This window comes from Sceloporus undulatus, chromosome 1 (genome assembly GCF_019175285.1).
Source record: "Sceloporus undulatus isolate JIND9_A2432 ecotype Alabama chromosome 1, SceUnd_v1.1, whole genome shotgun sequence".
Lineage (NCBI taxonomy): Eukaryota > Metazoa > Chordata > Lepidosauria > Squamata > Phrynosomatidae > Sceloporus > Sceloporus undulatus.
In genome coordinates, this window is record NC_056522.1 from 39,736,858 (window position 1) to 39,753,951 (window position 17,094).

Sequence of the window (17,094 nt, forward strand, 5' to 3'; positions counted from 1 at the left end):
AGACCACAAGGGCCATCCAGTCCAAGCTCCTGCCATGCAGGAAGTCAAAATCAAAGCATCCCCGACTGATGGCCATCCAGCCTCTGTTTAAAGACCTCCAAGGAGGGAGATTCCATTACACTCTGAGGGAGTGTGTTCCACTGTCGAACAGCCCTTACTGTCAGGAAGTTCTTCCTAATGTTGAGGTGGAATCTCTTTTCCTGTAGCTTGCATCCATTGTTCCGGGTCCTAGTCTCTGGAGCAGCAGAAAACAAACTTGCTCCCTCCTCAATATAACATCTCTTCAAGTATTTAAACAGGGCTATCATATCACCTCTTAACCTTCTCTTCTTCAAGCTAAACATCCCAACCTCCCTAAGTCATTCCTCGTAGGCCATGGCTTCCAGACCCTTCACCATTCTAGTCGCTCTCCTTTGGAACTAACCTGGCATCCTATTTCTGTCTTCTTTGTTATTTGCTGTCCCACCCACTTTGGTGTCATGGACTCATTTAATAAGCATCCCCCTCTATATTCATCCCAGTTATTTATTATTATTATTATTAATAATAATAATAATAAATAAATAAATAAATAAAAATTTTATTTATATACCGCCCTTCTATAAAACCAGGGCGGTGTACAACCTTCATAAAATACATAAAATTGCCATATATATAAACAATACATTAAAAACATTCTGGCCAGCTTGCCACTACTGACATAGGGGGGAGGGGGGGAGAAGGTGCAAAATAACACCGGGCCCAAGACCAAACCCTATGGCACTCCACATCACTTTTGTTCAGGGTGGCAATGAGAAGTTAACAAGCACTATTTGGGTATGGTTCATCAGCCTCCTACAAATCTGCCCAGATGTAGTATTCTTTAGCTCACATGCTATAATGAAATACTGTATACAATTTTGCAGAATTCCTCTGGTCTCCCAGGCTAGCAACACTAGCCTCATTCTTTTCACTTCATCAGCTGGTAAGAAGAATGTCTAGGATAACTAATCTCCTGGTTTCCTATTATTATTATTATTATTATTATTATTATTATTATTATATTATATTATATTATTATTATTAACCTTTATTTAGAAAGCGCTGTAAATTTACACAGCACTGTACATACAGTCTTTTTAATTAGACAGTTCCCTGCCCTCAGGCTTACAATCTAAAAAGACACAACACAAAAGGAGAAGGGAGAGGTGGTAGGGAAGGGGATGAGGTCCAGCAGTCTTCTTTACCTCCGAGGCCTGGACCAAGGCAGATGGACTGGAGGGAGGACTTGGCTTCTTAATGGATGGTTAATCTTCTTCCAGGCAGGCCTGCCTGCCTCCCTCTCCCTCAAGATGGTGGCTGAAGGGAGGGCTTGTCTTCTTCCAGGCAGGCCTGGTGGAGCTAGCCTGCCTCTCTCTCCTTCAAGATGGTGGATGAAGGGAGGGCTTTTCTTCTTCCAAGCAGGCCTGGTGGAGCTAGCCTTTTGAAGGATGAAATGAGTGGGCATGCAAGTTTCATTCTCAGGAAAAATTTGATTTCCAGTAGAAAGTGGGGTAGTTGAAATTTCCCATTACTACCTGAGGGCATCATTCAATTCTTTGTGGCTCAGTCTACCACAAACTGCTGCAGTGAAGTGGTGTTATTTTCCCTCTCATTTTATCCAAATGCTCTCAAATTTTGGCTTGGCATGTTCATATACATGGACATATTCACACACTCATTGATCCTTTATACATAATATACAGCATTTCATCCCCTGTTCCTTTTTAGTCTGTTTCAGCATATGTTGTCAGAAATAATGCACACTTTATGACACATGATTCCCATCTCTGATGTAGGCACTAGAGTTCTTTAACTGAAGAGTAGCTGGCTGTCAGTTTAGTAGGTCCACCATCATGTGGACCAGAGCAGCCACTACATGGGGTCTCAACCTGTAATCAAAGCTCACAGAGGAGCCAGAAATAGTACATAGACAATGCAGGACTTGAATCCAAAACAGGAAACGAGTTGATGGAGCTGTCACATATGCACAGCCTTCACAAAAACATCTGAGGCAGTCGCCATAGTAATATAGCCTTATACGGCTAGAAAGTAAAGAACTGGATATTGAGACAGGCCACATCGTAAGTGGTATCCCTAGCAGAGCACCAAGCTTGCTTTGCCAGGCTCACAGTGGAAAGAGAGCACCATTGGAACAGAAAATATGGTGATGTAATCTGACTCTGAGAGCCCCTACTATAACTACAAAACACATTGTTAACCCACATTACCTTTATTTTAGAGTAGCCTCCTTCAGGCTGGAAATTGCATGCTACATACCAGTAAAAATGCTTTACACTTGTTACTTTGCTCTGGACATTAAAACAGTTTTATTTCTAGAGTAACTGAAGCACACTGTGATCTCCTTTGAGAATGTGAATCCCAAATCATACACAGAGAAATCTGAATACATTATAACTGTCTAAAGATTAGGACAGGCATTTGATTTAACATGAGGTTTAAACACAATCAGAACTATTATGGTATCACAATCCAATATTCCAATTCTAGCCCATCCGCCCAGATGGAAGCCATTTCATTATATATGGCCAGGATCCAACAAAGTACTTCTGCTGAATCTCTTGTTTCAACTAGTGGAACTGGTGCTTTCTTCCTCTCTCACATTCAAACATTTGTGGTGACAAGAAGAAGCTTTGTAGAAAGTTTCTTAATCTCATAGGTGGGGGGTAGAGCTGAACAGGGAGGGGAAAGGTTCTAATTTCAGTAGCAAAAGCATTGGGTCCAGTTAAAGTACTCCAGTCTGGGTTATTCTTTTTTTTAAAAAAAACACCTTCAGTGTTCAGTGTACACAAACTGTGTTTCATGCACACAATTATTTAAAAGTATTATGTATGAAATTAGCTTCAAGCTCGGTTTATAAAATGGATATGAAACATAAAATTCAGATTTAGATTTGGGTCCCATCTCCCTAATAACTCATTATATATATTCAGATATTCCAAAATCCAAAATAATCTGAAATCCAAAACATTGCTGATCCCAAGCATTTCAGATAAAGGAGACTCAACCTCTGAATCATGAAATCTTCATAATTATATTATGTTCACATATATGTAATTATTATCCAATAAAACAGGAGCATTGTCTTTCTTGCTTTGCAATAATTTTAAAATATATATTTTATTATAGGAAACTGTTTTCTCAAAATGCATTATTTAGGCTACCCTAAATTCTATTATTTCATGGGCAAATTCCTAAGCTGCTAGCCTTGTCATTTCAGTCATCTTCCAATCCCTGGAGATAGCCAATTTTCTTTCATGTCTGAACAAAAGAAAAATGTACTATTAAAATGCAATTCAGAAGTGATAAAAACTGTAAGTGGAGCAGCCGGCTTTCAGCACCTCCTATGTATACTCAGGGACATTGGGGCCACATTAATTTTTTGTGTGTGTGATGTCCATCCCATGTGAAAATTAGCCCTGGAAGTGCTATAATCTGTCTTATATGAGAGCCACCTGTCCCGTGAGTATATACATGCTTGCATAGCTTTGTATAATTTAAAGCTCAGCTACTTCTGTGCTTTTGTTTTGTTAATTTTCAAGAGCTCTTGGTTAAGAATTCTTTATGGGCAATTTGACTGGCCAGATGCTAATAAAGACCAATTTGTTTCTCTGCAAGAAAGGTTTATTGATGTAATTTACTGTTGATAAAATATTAATTTCTTTCCATAAAAGACTTTCTACAGAAATGAGAAAGTTAGTTAAAATAAGAAGACTGTTTTTAAGTGCCATTACAAAAGCTGTACACAGCAATATAAATGAAATTTAATAAATTCAAGAAAAAAATCTCTCTTTTAAATAGTCTTCTAATAGTTTAACTTTTCTGTACATGTAGAAAATATCAATTTTATCTCTTGGGATGCTACATCAGAACAACAGTATGTTTGCCTTCTGGTATCATTGTAGTGATATCAACATTTCAGCCATGATCTAAACAAACCTTTTGATAAATATGGCACAGTACAGACCGCTGAAAAACGGCGGCCTGCCGGCACCTGTTTTTCCTCCACAGGGAAGCTGCAGCCGGAAAACCACACGGCTTCCCTCCAGAGGAAAAAGAACATGTGAAAAGCGGGTCCTTTTAAAGCCACAGAGGCAGCGTAACGAGTGCACCACTGGCGCACTCGTTACGTAAGCGCTGTGCAGCAACGTGCAGATGCCATGCAGCAGTTATGTAAGAATGGTGGCGCCTGTGTTCACAGGGTGCCGCCATTGTTACGCCGCCATTACGTTCTAGGGTTAGGGACCGTGCAGTTGCCACGCAGTCCTAACCCTAGAATCGGCCCTGTTACTCCACTTATTGGCAGTGTGTACGGGGCCTATATTTACTATTTTGAAAGCATGGGTATGTGGAATTGCCCTGTAACTCTCCCTCTACTATAGTTTTTTGTGGGTTTTACAGGCTATGTGGCCATGTTCTAGCAGAGTTTCTTCATGACTTTTCACCAGCATCTGTGGTTGGCATCTTCATTCTCTGAAGCCCGAAAAACCCACAAAAAACTATGGATGCTGGCCATGAAAGCCTTCATCTACGTCTACTGTTGAATCTCTGACATCCTTTCTCTCCTTAGCAAGGACTTATGCTGGTTACAAAGCTTTCCATTAGTAAATAACATTTACTAATATTTACTTCCACTTATCAGCTTAGATGGTAGCAGCACCTCAGATCATCCTAGTCAGGTCCCTGTAAGACACAAAGCCTACATAGATTACTTGTCACCAGCATTTTATTGACATTTAACACAATGTGATTTCATCCATTTCCCAGAGCCCAGAGGTAAAGTATGGGAGATACCTACACAAGGCCTTATTTCCTAAGAGTTTGCGGGAGAAAAGATGCCTTATTTATGTATTCTGTTATTTCAAAGATTTATATCCTGCCTTTCTCCCACCTTGTTCTTGCTTTGCCTCTCAGGGTCTTCTGTGAGTTTTCCTGGTCTTGCTTCTCAGCAGGGACATCCACATATTGGCCCAAAACGCATAGGTCAAAAAGAGTGGCTTCTGGTCACTTTGTGGGCATGGCATGCAGATGATACATGCCCCCACAGCGGCTGGAAACAGCAAAAATCCACTGCTTGTCGGTGGCTCATTTGAGACCGTGGCGTTGGCCTGAAAGAGCGGATGATCCAGTTGTCGTGGTCCCCAGCCGATCAGGGGCTGATTGCAGCTGAAGAAACCAGAGTCCACTCCAAGCTGCTCATCTGTTTAACCTCATTGTCTCTGATCTTCTGTCTCAAACACCAGGAAGGCAGCCAGGGCCTGATTTTGTATCTGGAGACAACAGATATGATGGGAGCTTTCCCTAGATTTTCTTCATCAAGTTCTCTTGGTCTGGGAGATTCTTACTTACAGTAGCTTCCAAATTCTGTCCCCCTGATCTCTACCTCCCAGTTTCCTTTTCTTTGCAGGCATCTGCCACCCCTTTATTCAAATTCTTTCCATTTTCACTCCTGCTTTCTGATCTTTCTGTCTCATTTTCCCATTGACCTGTGGCTTACCCCTTCATTTTCAGTACTTTTACTTACTGTTTATACTCACATACAAGTTGACCTCATGTATAAGTTGAGGGAAGGTTTCAGGGTCAAAATCCTGGATTTTTATATGACCCGTGGATAAGTCAAGGGTAAAACTTAGGCGGCTATAAGGAAGGATGCAAAGGGGGAAATACCACTTCTGCCCCTCCTTCTCCGGACCTCTCCCAACTGATTCCCAGGTGCTGGAGGAGAAGTGTTAGCATCAGATTGAGAAAGGAAGCAAGTGGATTGTAAAATGGACTGGACAGGTGGTTTTAAATGAAGAGTTTTTTTTCATAGGAAGCCAGGGCTTGCAAAACAGACCAGAGAGAGAAACAAGTGAATTTAAATGGAGAGTTTTTCCCATAGCAATCCAGGTCTTGCAAAACAAACCAGAAAGAAAAGTAAGTGGATTTGAATGGATTTTTTTTTTTTTTTTTTTTTTTTTTGGTGATAGGAAGCAAAGGCGTGTTCCGTACGGGCCCTATGGGGCGCCATTGTTACACGTGAGGGCGGCGCTTCCTGACGCGCCTTGCCCCTCGCATGTAACGAGTACATCAAAATGGCGACGCCGCATACAGATGGGCGCCGCCATTTTGACGTCGCGGACACACAGCATCCGGACATCATGCGGCGGAAGTGGCACTGCAAGTGTGCACCTCGCACCTTGCGGCACCTCTTCCAGGGCACAGGAAGAAGCGCCATTTTGGCATTTCTTTCTTACTGCGCCCAGGAACCGCACGGTTTGGCTGCTGCGATTCCTGGACACAGCAACCGGCAGCAGCACGAGATCACCCATTTTGGGCGGTCTGTAATGCGCCAAAGTCTTGTAAAATGGTCTGGAGGGGGAAGGAATTGGTGTTCAATGGAGACTGGGGCATCAGGTTTGCTTTAGGACCTTTCTAAACACCACTGATATATTGATTGTTATATAAGTCTACCCAAAATTTTAGGATCAATTTTGAGGCATACATTTCTCGACTTAGAATCATAGAATCGTAGAGCTGGAAGTGACCACAAGGGTCATCCAGTCCAACCTCTGCCATGCAGGAACTCTCAATCAAAGCATCCGTGACAGATGGCCATCCAGCCTCTGTTTAAAGACCTCCAAGGAAGGAGACTCCATCACACACCAAGGAAATGTGCTGGAAGCAAAAAGGAAGCTAGAGGCTGGCATTCAGAGGAAAGGCTGTGGAAGCCCATGACTTTGGGGGAGTCACACTCGCTCAACCTCAGGGGAAAGGCAATGGCAAATCTCCTTGGAACCAATCTTGCCAAGAACCAATTTGGTTGGCCAATGGTTGTAGCATATGTCACCTTTGACGAAAGCGGAAGTGAATTTGATTGACAACAAAGGAGGCTCCATTTTAAAATGGTACTGCAAATGTGAACTTCAGAGGGCAAATTGCATCAATCAAGGTAAAGGGTAGTACGAACTTCTTTCCGGGCAGATTCGGTATGGGGACAGTCAGATCTGCCCAGTTCTATCCAGAGCAAATGGGCTAGTGAGAATGAGGGCTAAAATTGCATTGGCCTTTTTGGCTGCCGAATCACACTGTTGATTCATGTTAAACTTGTGGTCTACGTAGACTCCTAGATCCCTTTCACGTGTAGTCTCGTTCAGCCAGGTGTCCCCCATCCTATATTTGTGCATTTCATTTTTCTGCCCTAAATGCAGTACCTTACATTTCTCCGTGTTGAATTTCATTTTGTTTGCTTTGGCCCAGCTTTCCAGTCTATTCAGGTCATTTTGAATTTTGATCCTGTTCTCTGGAGTATTAGCTATTCCTCCTAATTTGGTGTCATCTGCAAATTTGATGAGTATGCCCCCAATTATGTCATCCAAGTCATTGATAAAGACATTGAAAAGCACTGGGCCCAGGACAGACCCCAGTGGGACCCCACTGGTCACTTCTCTCCAGGATGAAAAGGAGCTATTGTTGAGCACCCTTTGGGTTCGTCCGGTCAACCAATTACAAATCCATGTAACAGTTACGTTGTCTAGTCCACGTTTTACCAGCTTGTTTGCAAGAATGTCATGGGAAACCTTTTCAAAGGCCTTACTGAAATCAAGAAATACTATATCCACAGCATTTCCTTCATCTACCAAGCTGGTAATTTTATCAAAGAAAGAGATTAGATTTGTCTGGCATGACTTCTTTCTTTGAAACCCATGTTGACTCTTTGTGATTATGGAATTGCCTTCTAAATGTTCACAGACCCTCTGTTTAATGATCTGCTCTAGAATTTTTCCTGGTATTGATGTCAGACTAACTGGACAATAATTGTTGGGATCCTCTTTTTTTCCCTTTTTGAAGATGGGGACAGCGTTTGCCCTCCTCCAGTCTTCTGAGACTTCTCCTGTTCTCCAGGAGTTCTCAAACATTATTGCCAATGGTTCCAATATTATATTTGCCAGCTCTTTTAATACTCTTGGACGTAGTTCATCAGATCCTTGGAGATTTATATTCATTTAGATTAACCTGTACTGTCTCTTTACTTATTCTGTGCTGAAATTCCCCTATTCTGTCCTCTGCTCCATTATCCTCAGGTTGAGCACCCTTTTCCTTTTCTGAGAAGACAAAGGAGGTGTTGAGAAATTCTGCTTTTTCTCTGTCTTCTGTTAGCATTTTGCCATCTTCTCCACGCAGTGGCCCTACCATTTTATTCTTCTTCCTTTTGCTGCGGACATACCCAAAAAAGCCCTTTTTGTTGTTCTTAACTTCTCTAGCAAGCCTGAGTTCATTCTGCGCTTTAGCTTTTCTGACTTTAACCCTACACAGGCTAGCTATTTATTTGAATTTCCCTTTGGTGATTTCCCCATTTTTCCATTTCGTATACATGCTCCATTTAAAACTTAGCTCAGTTGAAAGTTCCTTAGTCATCCATCCTGGTTTCTTGAGACACCTCCCATTTTTCTTCCTCGCTGGAACTGTTTGAAATTGTGCCTTCAGTATCTCCCTTTTGAGAAACTCCCATCCATCCTGAATTCCCTTCTCTTTTAGTATTCCTGACCATGGGATCACTCCCAGTATTTCTCTTAAGTTTACTGAAATCAGCTCTCCTAAAGTAAGAGTTCATATCTGACTATGCCTGGCTTCTCCTTTCACTGTATAACAAACTCCAGGAGAAAATGTTCGCTTCCACCTTATAATAATAATAATACTTATTTATTTATACCCCACATCCCATTAACCAAGTTATCTTTGTTGGCTAGGATCAGATCTAAAATAGTTGACCCCCTTGTTGCCTCTTCCACCTTTTGGAAAATGAAATTGTCTTCAAGGCAAATGAGGAATTTGCTAGACCTTGAGGATTTGGCTGAATTTGACTTCCAGCAAATATCAGGATAGTTGAAGTCAGCCATCACTACTGCATCTCTCCTTTCTGAGTGTGTAGTCATCTCTTCTAGCAATGGATGCCAGCTAAAGGAAAAGAGATTCAATCTCAACATTAGGAGGGACTTCCTGACAGTAAAGGCTGTTCGACAGTGGAACACACTTCCTTAGAGTGTAGTGGAGTCTTCTTCCCTAGAGGTCTTTAAACAGAGGCTGGATGGACATCTGTCAGGGATGCTTTGATTGAGAGTACCTGCATGGCAGAGGGTTGGACTGCATGGCCCTTGTGGTCTCTTCCAACTCTATGATTCTATGAAACTGAACTGTTCCTGAGAAACTAATAGTCTGATAACTGCCCAGAAATGCTATGCTAATATACTGATACTAGTAATGTTATGCTCAAATAGATAGAAAATAAGAAATGTATGTCCCATTATGCTTGTAATGGATGTCTGTTAACGTGTTTATAGTAATGGATGTTAATGAGGATTATAACCAGGAGATCAACTCTTAAATGCCTGTGTAATTACAGAAGCTGTTAGAGATATAGAAATCCTCAACAGAAGAGAATGTATACCTGAACAAATAATAGGCTATGTTGTATTGTTAAGATGGTTAGGGATACGATACCAGATGTGCAAGCCTGTATGAAATATCTCTGCACTGCTGTAACAGACACTAAGGAAATTATGGAAAGACTCAAGTATGCTAATTTATGTGTTAGCTATTACCATGAAATACCTGGTGAAAGTGTAACATCTTGATGGCCATGTGATGCAGTATGATAAATTTAAGATGTCTTATATTCACTACAGTGTAATGTAATGTAATGAAGTTGTGCACCAAGACATTGTCATGTATGGGTTTCTTCCTAAGGAATATCTTATATTTATGTATCTATGGATGCATATAATAAATAGCCTAAAAATAGTAGCAAAGCACTTGCTCATTTCCTTGTGTATATCATGAAATTCCATTACTTAAGAATGCTTAAGTGGAGTGTTGATGGTAACTCAGACTATCTAGTTTGACCATTCAGTGGCAACACTAGAATTGCCATCACCCAGTGCAGTAATGTATGGTGTCACCCCCAATTGACCTCTCCCCATATCACAGCATACAGAATCCTTAGTAATTTTTTTTACTAATGTTACTCATAAATCATAATTTCCGTATATCACTGAATGTAATGACAGTAGTTGTGTCATAAACAAAATTAAAATTATTCCTTTAAATTCCAATATTTAAAGACTAAAGTATGTACATGTACGTAGTTTCATATGGTTAAACTGAACATTTGGTAAGATGTTATGTTTTTAAAGAAAATATTAAAAGATCTAAATAAATGAAAAACTTTAAATATATATATATATTAAAAACCTGGGGACTCTCCTTTCTCCTCCCACTGAGCCTTGCCCCACTCACACCATCTCATCTGCTGAGCTCCAGCATTTTAAGCAGGTGAATGCCTTAGCCCATTTTTGCAAAAAGGTAGATGTTTGGGGAGCAGCAGTGTAACACTCTTTTAGGGTTTCACCTAGTGTGGTCTGCACTCCCCTAGTGATGTCCCTCAGCCACCATCACAAGTTGGGGAATCAGGTGGAGGAAAGTAATGTTAGGTAATCCCAGACAGAATCCAGATTATCTGACAAATGGGAAGGACCCACTATCCCTCAGTCTAAGACATAGGGGTGGGGAGCCACACCTGTTTTACCTCTCATGCCCTTTCCATCACTTTATGCCTATGTCTCTTGCATCTTGCACCATCCAGTTCCTCTCCCTTACCTTATCTCACACCTTTGGCATGCCTTCCTGCCCTTTGCTACTTGCATGTCTCCCTTTCCCCTCACCTCATGAAGCCTCACCTGCCTTCCCTTCCACCTTCCACCCAGCTGTTGCACCTCCTAGCCTCCCATCCCTCCCCTCAACTCTGCCATTCATCTCTCCCTTGCATCCATAGTCATACTGAAGGCAATGGGTATTAACTCTCTGAAAGAGGATCTTTAAAGAGATTAAAATAATGTGCACTCATTGCTTATATACTTATGTATATTTTATTCTACTCTTCCTCCAAGTAGCATAGTACACAATCCATGTTTTCCTCCCTGCTATATTATATTCACTAAATGCTGTGAAATAAGAGTAGAAATGACTATAAACCATATCCTTTGTATCCAGATGACAAATCTCCACCACTCACTGTTAATGCACACTATTTCTGTTACTGTCATTGAATCTCTTACACATTCTCCCTGCTGCCTTTCAGTACTTGGAAGGCTAACTAGGAGGATGGAAAAAGGGTAGTGAAGGTGCATAAGTGGTGCTCAGTGAAGAAAGAGTTTGCCTGCTTGAAAGATACTTCAGATTTCTCATATACAGTAGTTGACAACGAATAGGCTAGAGCAGCCTTTCTCAACTTTTTACCTTGGAGGAACTCTTAAAATAATTTTCATGTCTCTGGAAACCCCTGTATAAAAATTATAAGGAACTGTGCATAAAAAATATTTTATATATAGCTCAAAAATGTTTCTTTTTTTAAAAAAAAATCATGCTCTCAGGGAATCCCTAGCAACCTCTCAAGGAACCCTGTGGTTCCAGGAAACCCTAGTTGAGAAACCCTGGGCTAAAGGGTTACACAATGTAGACCTATCTCCAATCTGCACATCAGAAATAATGCAGTTTGATCCTGCTTTAACTGCTATGGATGAGTGCTATGGATTTCTGGTATTTGTAGTTTTATTAGATATTTAGCCTTATCTGTTGGAGAGCTCTGATGCCACAACAAACCACAAACCCCAGAATTCCATAGCACTGAGCCATGGCAGTTAATGTGGTGTCAAACTGCATTATTTCTGCATTTCAGATTAGACCCTAGTCATGGAGGAGGCCTTCTTGTGCCACCAAATATCCCTCAGATCTATAGGACACTCAGAACATTCTCTGTATTTCATTTTAGAGGGCAGGTTCACACAGAGGGAGATGCTCTTCTAGGCATCCTAATCTTTAAAAAAATATCAGCAGCCATACAAGTATGAGAATAATATGGGACACCGCCAAAGCAGTTATTAGAGGATATTTAATAAAGAAAAAAATTGAAATGAATAGAAAAAAAGAAAGAGATAAAAATAATATCAGAAAAGATTCAAGAAATAGAAAAGAAAAGATTAAAAGAACTAAGCAATAAAAAATTAGAAAAAGAATTGAAAACTTTAAAAAAGAATTTAGAGGAAAAGATGGCAGATGAAATTGTAAAAAATGAAATTTACAAAACAAAGATATTTTGAATATGGAAATAAAGCTGGGAAGTTCTTAGCATACAAAATCAAGAAAATGAAACAAAATAGACAAATTTTAGAAATGAAAAACAATCAAATAGTAACAACAGATCAAGCTAAAATTAGAGAAATAATCCTTAAATATTAAAAGAAACTCTATGGAAAGGAAAATGAGGATATTAGAAATAAAGAGAAAATAAAAGATTACATAGAAGGAGTAGAAAAAATAGGGATAGATAAGGAAATTAAGGAAAAGATAAATCAAAGAATAACAAAGAAAGAAATAAGTGAAGCAATAAGAAAAGGAAAGAAATGGAAATCTCCAGGCCCAGACGGATACACCTTACTATATTATAAAATCGATGAGGAAGAATTAATAGAACCATTAGAAAAAGTATTTAATAATATTTTGACAGAAGGAATCCCAAACACATGGACAGAAGCAAATATAACATTAATCCCTAAAGACGGAAAAGACCCAAATTACCCACAGAATTATAGACCAATCTCACTTCTGAATACAGATGATAAAATTTTCACATCTATCATGGAGGAGAGGCTCAAAACAATTCTACAAAATTGGATCAAAAAAGATCAGGTTAGATTTCTACCAGGCAGACAAGCAAAACAAAATATAAGGCTAATAATAGATTTGATAGAATATTATGATAAAAACCCAGGCAAAGAAGTGACAATGTTATTTTTAGATGCAGAAAAAGCGTTCGACAGTCTAAATTGGAGTTTTATGTTAAAATTAATAGGGAAATTAGAATTGGAAGACAATATTCAAAAATGAATTGAGGAGATATATAAAAAACAAACAGCCAGAATAATTGTGAATGGTATAAGAACCGTAGAATGTGAAATAAAAAGAGGTTGCCCATTATCCCCCCTATTATTTATAATGAGTTTGGAAAAATTATGTAACAAAATAAGGGTAGAAAAATCAATACAAGGAGCAAAAATTAAAGGTAGGGAAATAAAAATTAGAGCATACGCAGATGATGTAATGTTATTAGTAAAGAAACCTATAGAAAACATACCCAAAATATTTAAAATAATTAGAGAATTTGGAGAATGTGCAGGATTCAAAATAAATAGAGATAAGTCAGCTATGTTAATCTGTAATATAATAAAAGTAAAACAAGAAGCATTACCAAAAAAAACCAGGAATCAAAGTTCAAAAGAAAATTAAATATTTGGGGATACAGATTACAAAAAAAAATAGCGACTTATTTGATAATTAATTACAAGGTGATATGGCAAGAAATTAAAAAAATATGCAAAAATGGTCAAACCTACAATTATTTCTGTTAGGGAAAATAGTGGTTGTTAAAATGAGTATCCTACCTAAAATCTTATATCTATTTCAAAATTTACCAATAATATATAATAATGATATTTACTATATGGGAAAAAGATTTAAGAAGATTCATATGGGTGAAAAGGAAGGCAAGGATAAAATGGGAGACATTGACTGATGATAAAGACAGAGGAGGATTAGGGTTACCAAATTTTAAATTATATATTTATGCATGTGGTTTTGAATGGATAACTGATTGGATAGAGCTAAAAGATGATCAGTTGTTAAATTTGGAAGGATTCAACCTTAGGTATGGCTGGCATGCATATATGTGGTTAGATAAAGTAGAATTGAATAAAGAATTCAAAGATCATATTGTAAGGAAGGCACTATGGAAAATATGGATGACATATAAAAATAAGGTATATAGAATCTTACCAGATTGGATTTCTCCACAGGAAGCCCTTTTTAGGATGGGAAGAATAGAAGGTGAGAATTGGTTAAGATATAAAGATATTTTAAAAATGGAAAATGGGAAATTAAAGATGAAAACAATGGAAGAATTAAATCAGGATGGATATAAGATTAATTGGTTCCTATACTATCAATTATCAGAAAGATATAAAACAGATGAAAAACAATTTGGAGCTACTTTAAAAAAACAGAGTTAGACTTGATAATATTAGATAGAAAAGGAGGGAAAATCTCAAAATTTTACAAATTATTATTAAAATTGGAATTGGAACAAGAACAAATAAAACACTGTATGGTCCAATGGTCACAAAATATCGGAAAGAATATAAAATTAGAAGCTTGGGAGAGGATGTGGGGAAAAGACCTAAAATTTACTTTATGCTCAGATATAAAGGAAAATTTATATAAAATGTTATACAGGTGGTATCTAACTCCAAACAGATTGGCAAAAATTTATAAAAATAATAAAGGGTTGTGTTGGAAGTGCGAAAAAAGTGTTGGAAATTTTTATCATATGTGATGGACATGTCCCCAAATTAACAAATTCTGGATAGAGATACACAAAAAGATAAGGAAAATAATTGGTACAGATTTCCCATTATTACCAGAGATATGTCTATTAAATATTGTTGAAGATAAAGAATTAAGACAAAAATTGAAATCCCTATTATATATGTTAACAGCCACAAGAATAGTGATAGCAAAATATTAGAGAAGCAAAGAAATTCCTAAGATAGAAACATGGTTAGAGAAATGTTTAGATGTGATAGAAATGGATACAATAACAATAATGTTGAAAGAGGAAGAAACAAGAAATGGAAATCAAATATGGAATAATCTAAGAGAAATATATAATAGTGTTAAAACAAAGTAGTGCGCCAGATGCAGAATGAGGAGGAAATAGAAACTGTTTTGTAACATAGGGAAAAAGAGACAATGCAGGTACATTCTTAGTATTTAAGCTAGAGAGGTGGTGGTAGTATGAGATAAAGGAAATAAGATATTGGATTTTTAAGGAATAGAAAGGATTTAGCTGAAAATGGAAGCAACAAGAATAGAATAAAGGGGGGGGGTTGAGGGTTCTGGAGAAAATATAAATGGAGTGTTTATGTGTGACTATCTGATGTACCCTTTTTAATTTGTAAAAAATTTCAATAAAGATTATAACAAAAAAAAAATTATCAGCAGCCAGTGCAATTGGAGCAATATAGCAGCCACATTCTCCAACATTCAAACCTCATCAGAACTTTAGCCAGCAGCATTTTGAGCTAGCTGCAGTTTCTGAACACTTTTCAAAGGCAACCCCTTATATAGGATTACTATAGTCATCCAAGCAAGAAGTGACAAAAAGTGTATATTACTATGGGCAGTCCTGTTTTTCTCTAGGAAACAGCCTGAAATTTAGCAAATGAAACAACTGATGTTGGGTTATCTAGGAATATGGTTTTCTCTAACTCTATTATTCTTGTGGTTACCAAAGAATTGTATTATGTCAAAATGGGCTCTACCTTCATAATTCCCATTGAGATGGTGAAGTTATTATAAAACACATGGTATAATTTAATTTCAAAATACTACACAAAATTGAAACCCTAGAATGGAAGTGGAGGTTATCTTTGAAAATGCATTAATTACCCATAATGCTATCATAGACTTTGGCGACACAAAATTGTTATAGAGAAACAATATTATCCATATTATAATATTTCCCTGTTAATTGACTAAATCATATTAATAGAATGAAAAATAATCACCTATATATTTCACCTTTTAGGTTTTTGCCATTTTCAGGCCACGAACCTGATAAATATGTCCCATCAATCCAAAGAGCAAGTAAATATGGTCAGTCAAGTTATGGACTCAAACATTTCCGGGAAGAATACCCAGAAAAGTGGATAACAAAAAAGGTGAGTTATATTGGCAAAGGAAGCAAAGTTGTACAGTGGATCCTTGTTATACGCTGGGGTTTGGTTCCAAGATCCCCCGTGTATAACAAAATCCGTGTATGCTCAAGTCCCATTAAGTATAATGACATAGCAAAATGGTGTCCCTAATAAAAAATGGAACATCAAGGTAAATGTATACTTTTTTGGAACATTTTCAAACCGTGTATGCTTAAATCCGTGTATAAAAAATCCATGTATAAGAAGGGCCGACTGTACTTTGTAGACTTCTTAAAAATATCAAAGTGAGTCAGCTCTGTGCCACTGAATCATTTTCTGTTGAAATATCATAAAAGCTCACTGAAGGACTGAAAAACTGTGGAGTGTTTTTCAGTAACAATCCCAGAGAGTATCTCTTATAGAAGAAACAAATTAGGAAATTGTTGAATTGAATCTTGTAAAACTAAAAAAATAGAAACATCAGTTGATTCACTTGCAGATATTAAATTATTTCTGAACGATTCTCTGTTAATCCCCCCTCCCTCACAGACACACACAGCTTGGTTAACACAGTGAGAATTTTGGTTTTACAGAATAGCTTTTCTTTTCTCTTTCATTTTTTTCTCCAAATTTGCCAAAAATATGTATATATTCTTCTAAATTTCTCTGTATAGAAGTTGCCGAGAACTGAACTGTATTCTTAAATTAAACATTAAAGAGAATCCTGGTGAATCCTGTGTCAACATGAGACTCTTGGCATGGTGAATCCCCTTACCTTGGTTTTACTTTATGGAAATTACATGCAATCTGTTTACCATTTGAAATGGGTTCCAGTGCCACAGAGCAAACCAACTTGAATACTAAGGGACTGTGCACACCGGCGGGAAAGGCTGGATTGGGGGGCAGAGTCAGAGCATAGCGTCCATATGAAGCATGCCCCAGCCCCACCCCCAAGGCGGTGTGATGCTACATAGCACGGGTTGTCACGGAGCTCTTCTGGTGCTGCATCCACACAGCACAGCATGGTTTTACGGCACTGAAGGAGTGCCGTAAAATCATGGCGCTGCAGCTATCACTGCTTTTTATCGCTGTGGTGCTGCTTTTTGCGGCCTACAAAGGCCAGGTTGGGGCCTCAGCATGCGATTGCTGTAGCCTCAATCTGGCTGTACCACTTATGGGTGGTCTGCAAAGCCCCTATGTATGTAAAACAGTTTATTTAAAATAATTTCATCAAGATATTCTGTCCAAAAAAGGTGTCAATCTCTGTGAG

At 38.3% G+C, this 17,094-nt stretch overlaps 1 protein-coding gene across 2 annotated transcripts in view; it reads left to right on the forward strand.

Moving 5' to 3' along the window:
• The window catches only part of SPATA17 (spermatogenesis associated 17), a 147,076-nt gene that overhangs the window by 84,487 nt on the left and 45,495 nt on the right, over window positions 1–17,094 (forward strand). For both annotated transcript variants that reach the window (XM_042478795.1, XM_042478802.1), the window contains one exon: window positions 15,716–15,848. In XM_042478795.1, coding sequence (XP_042334729.1) covers window positions 15,716–15,848 — 133 coding nt within the window. The remainder of the gene's footprint in view (window positions 1–15,715; window positions 15,849–17,094) is intronic.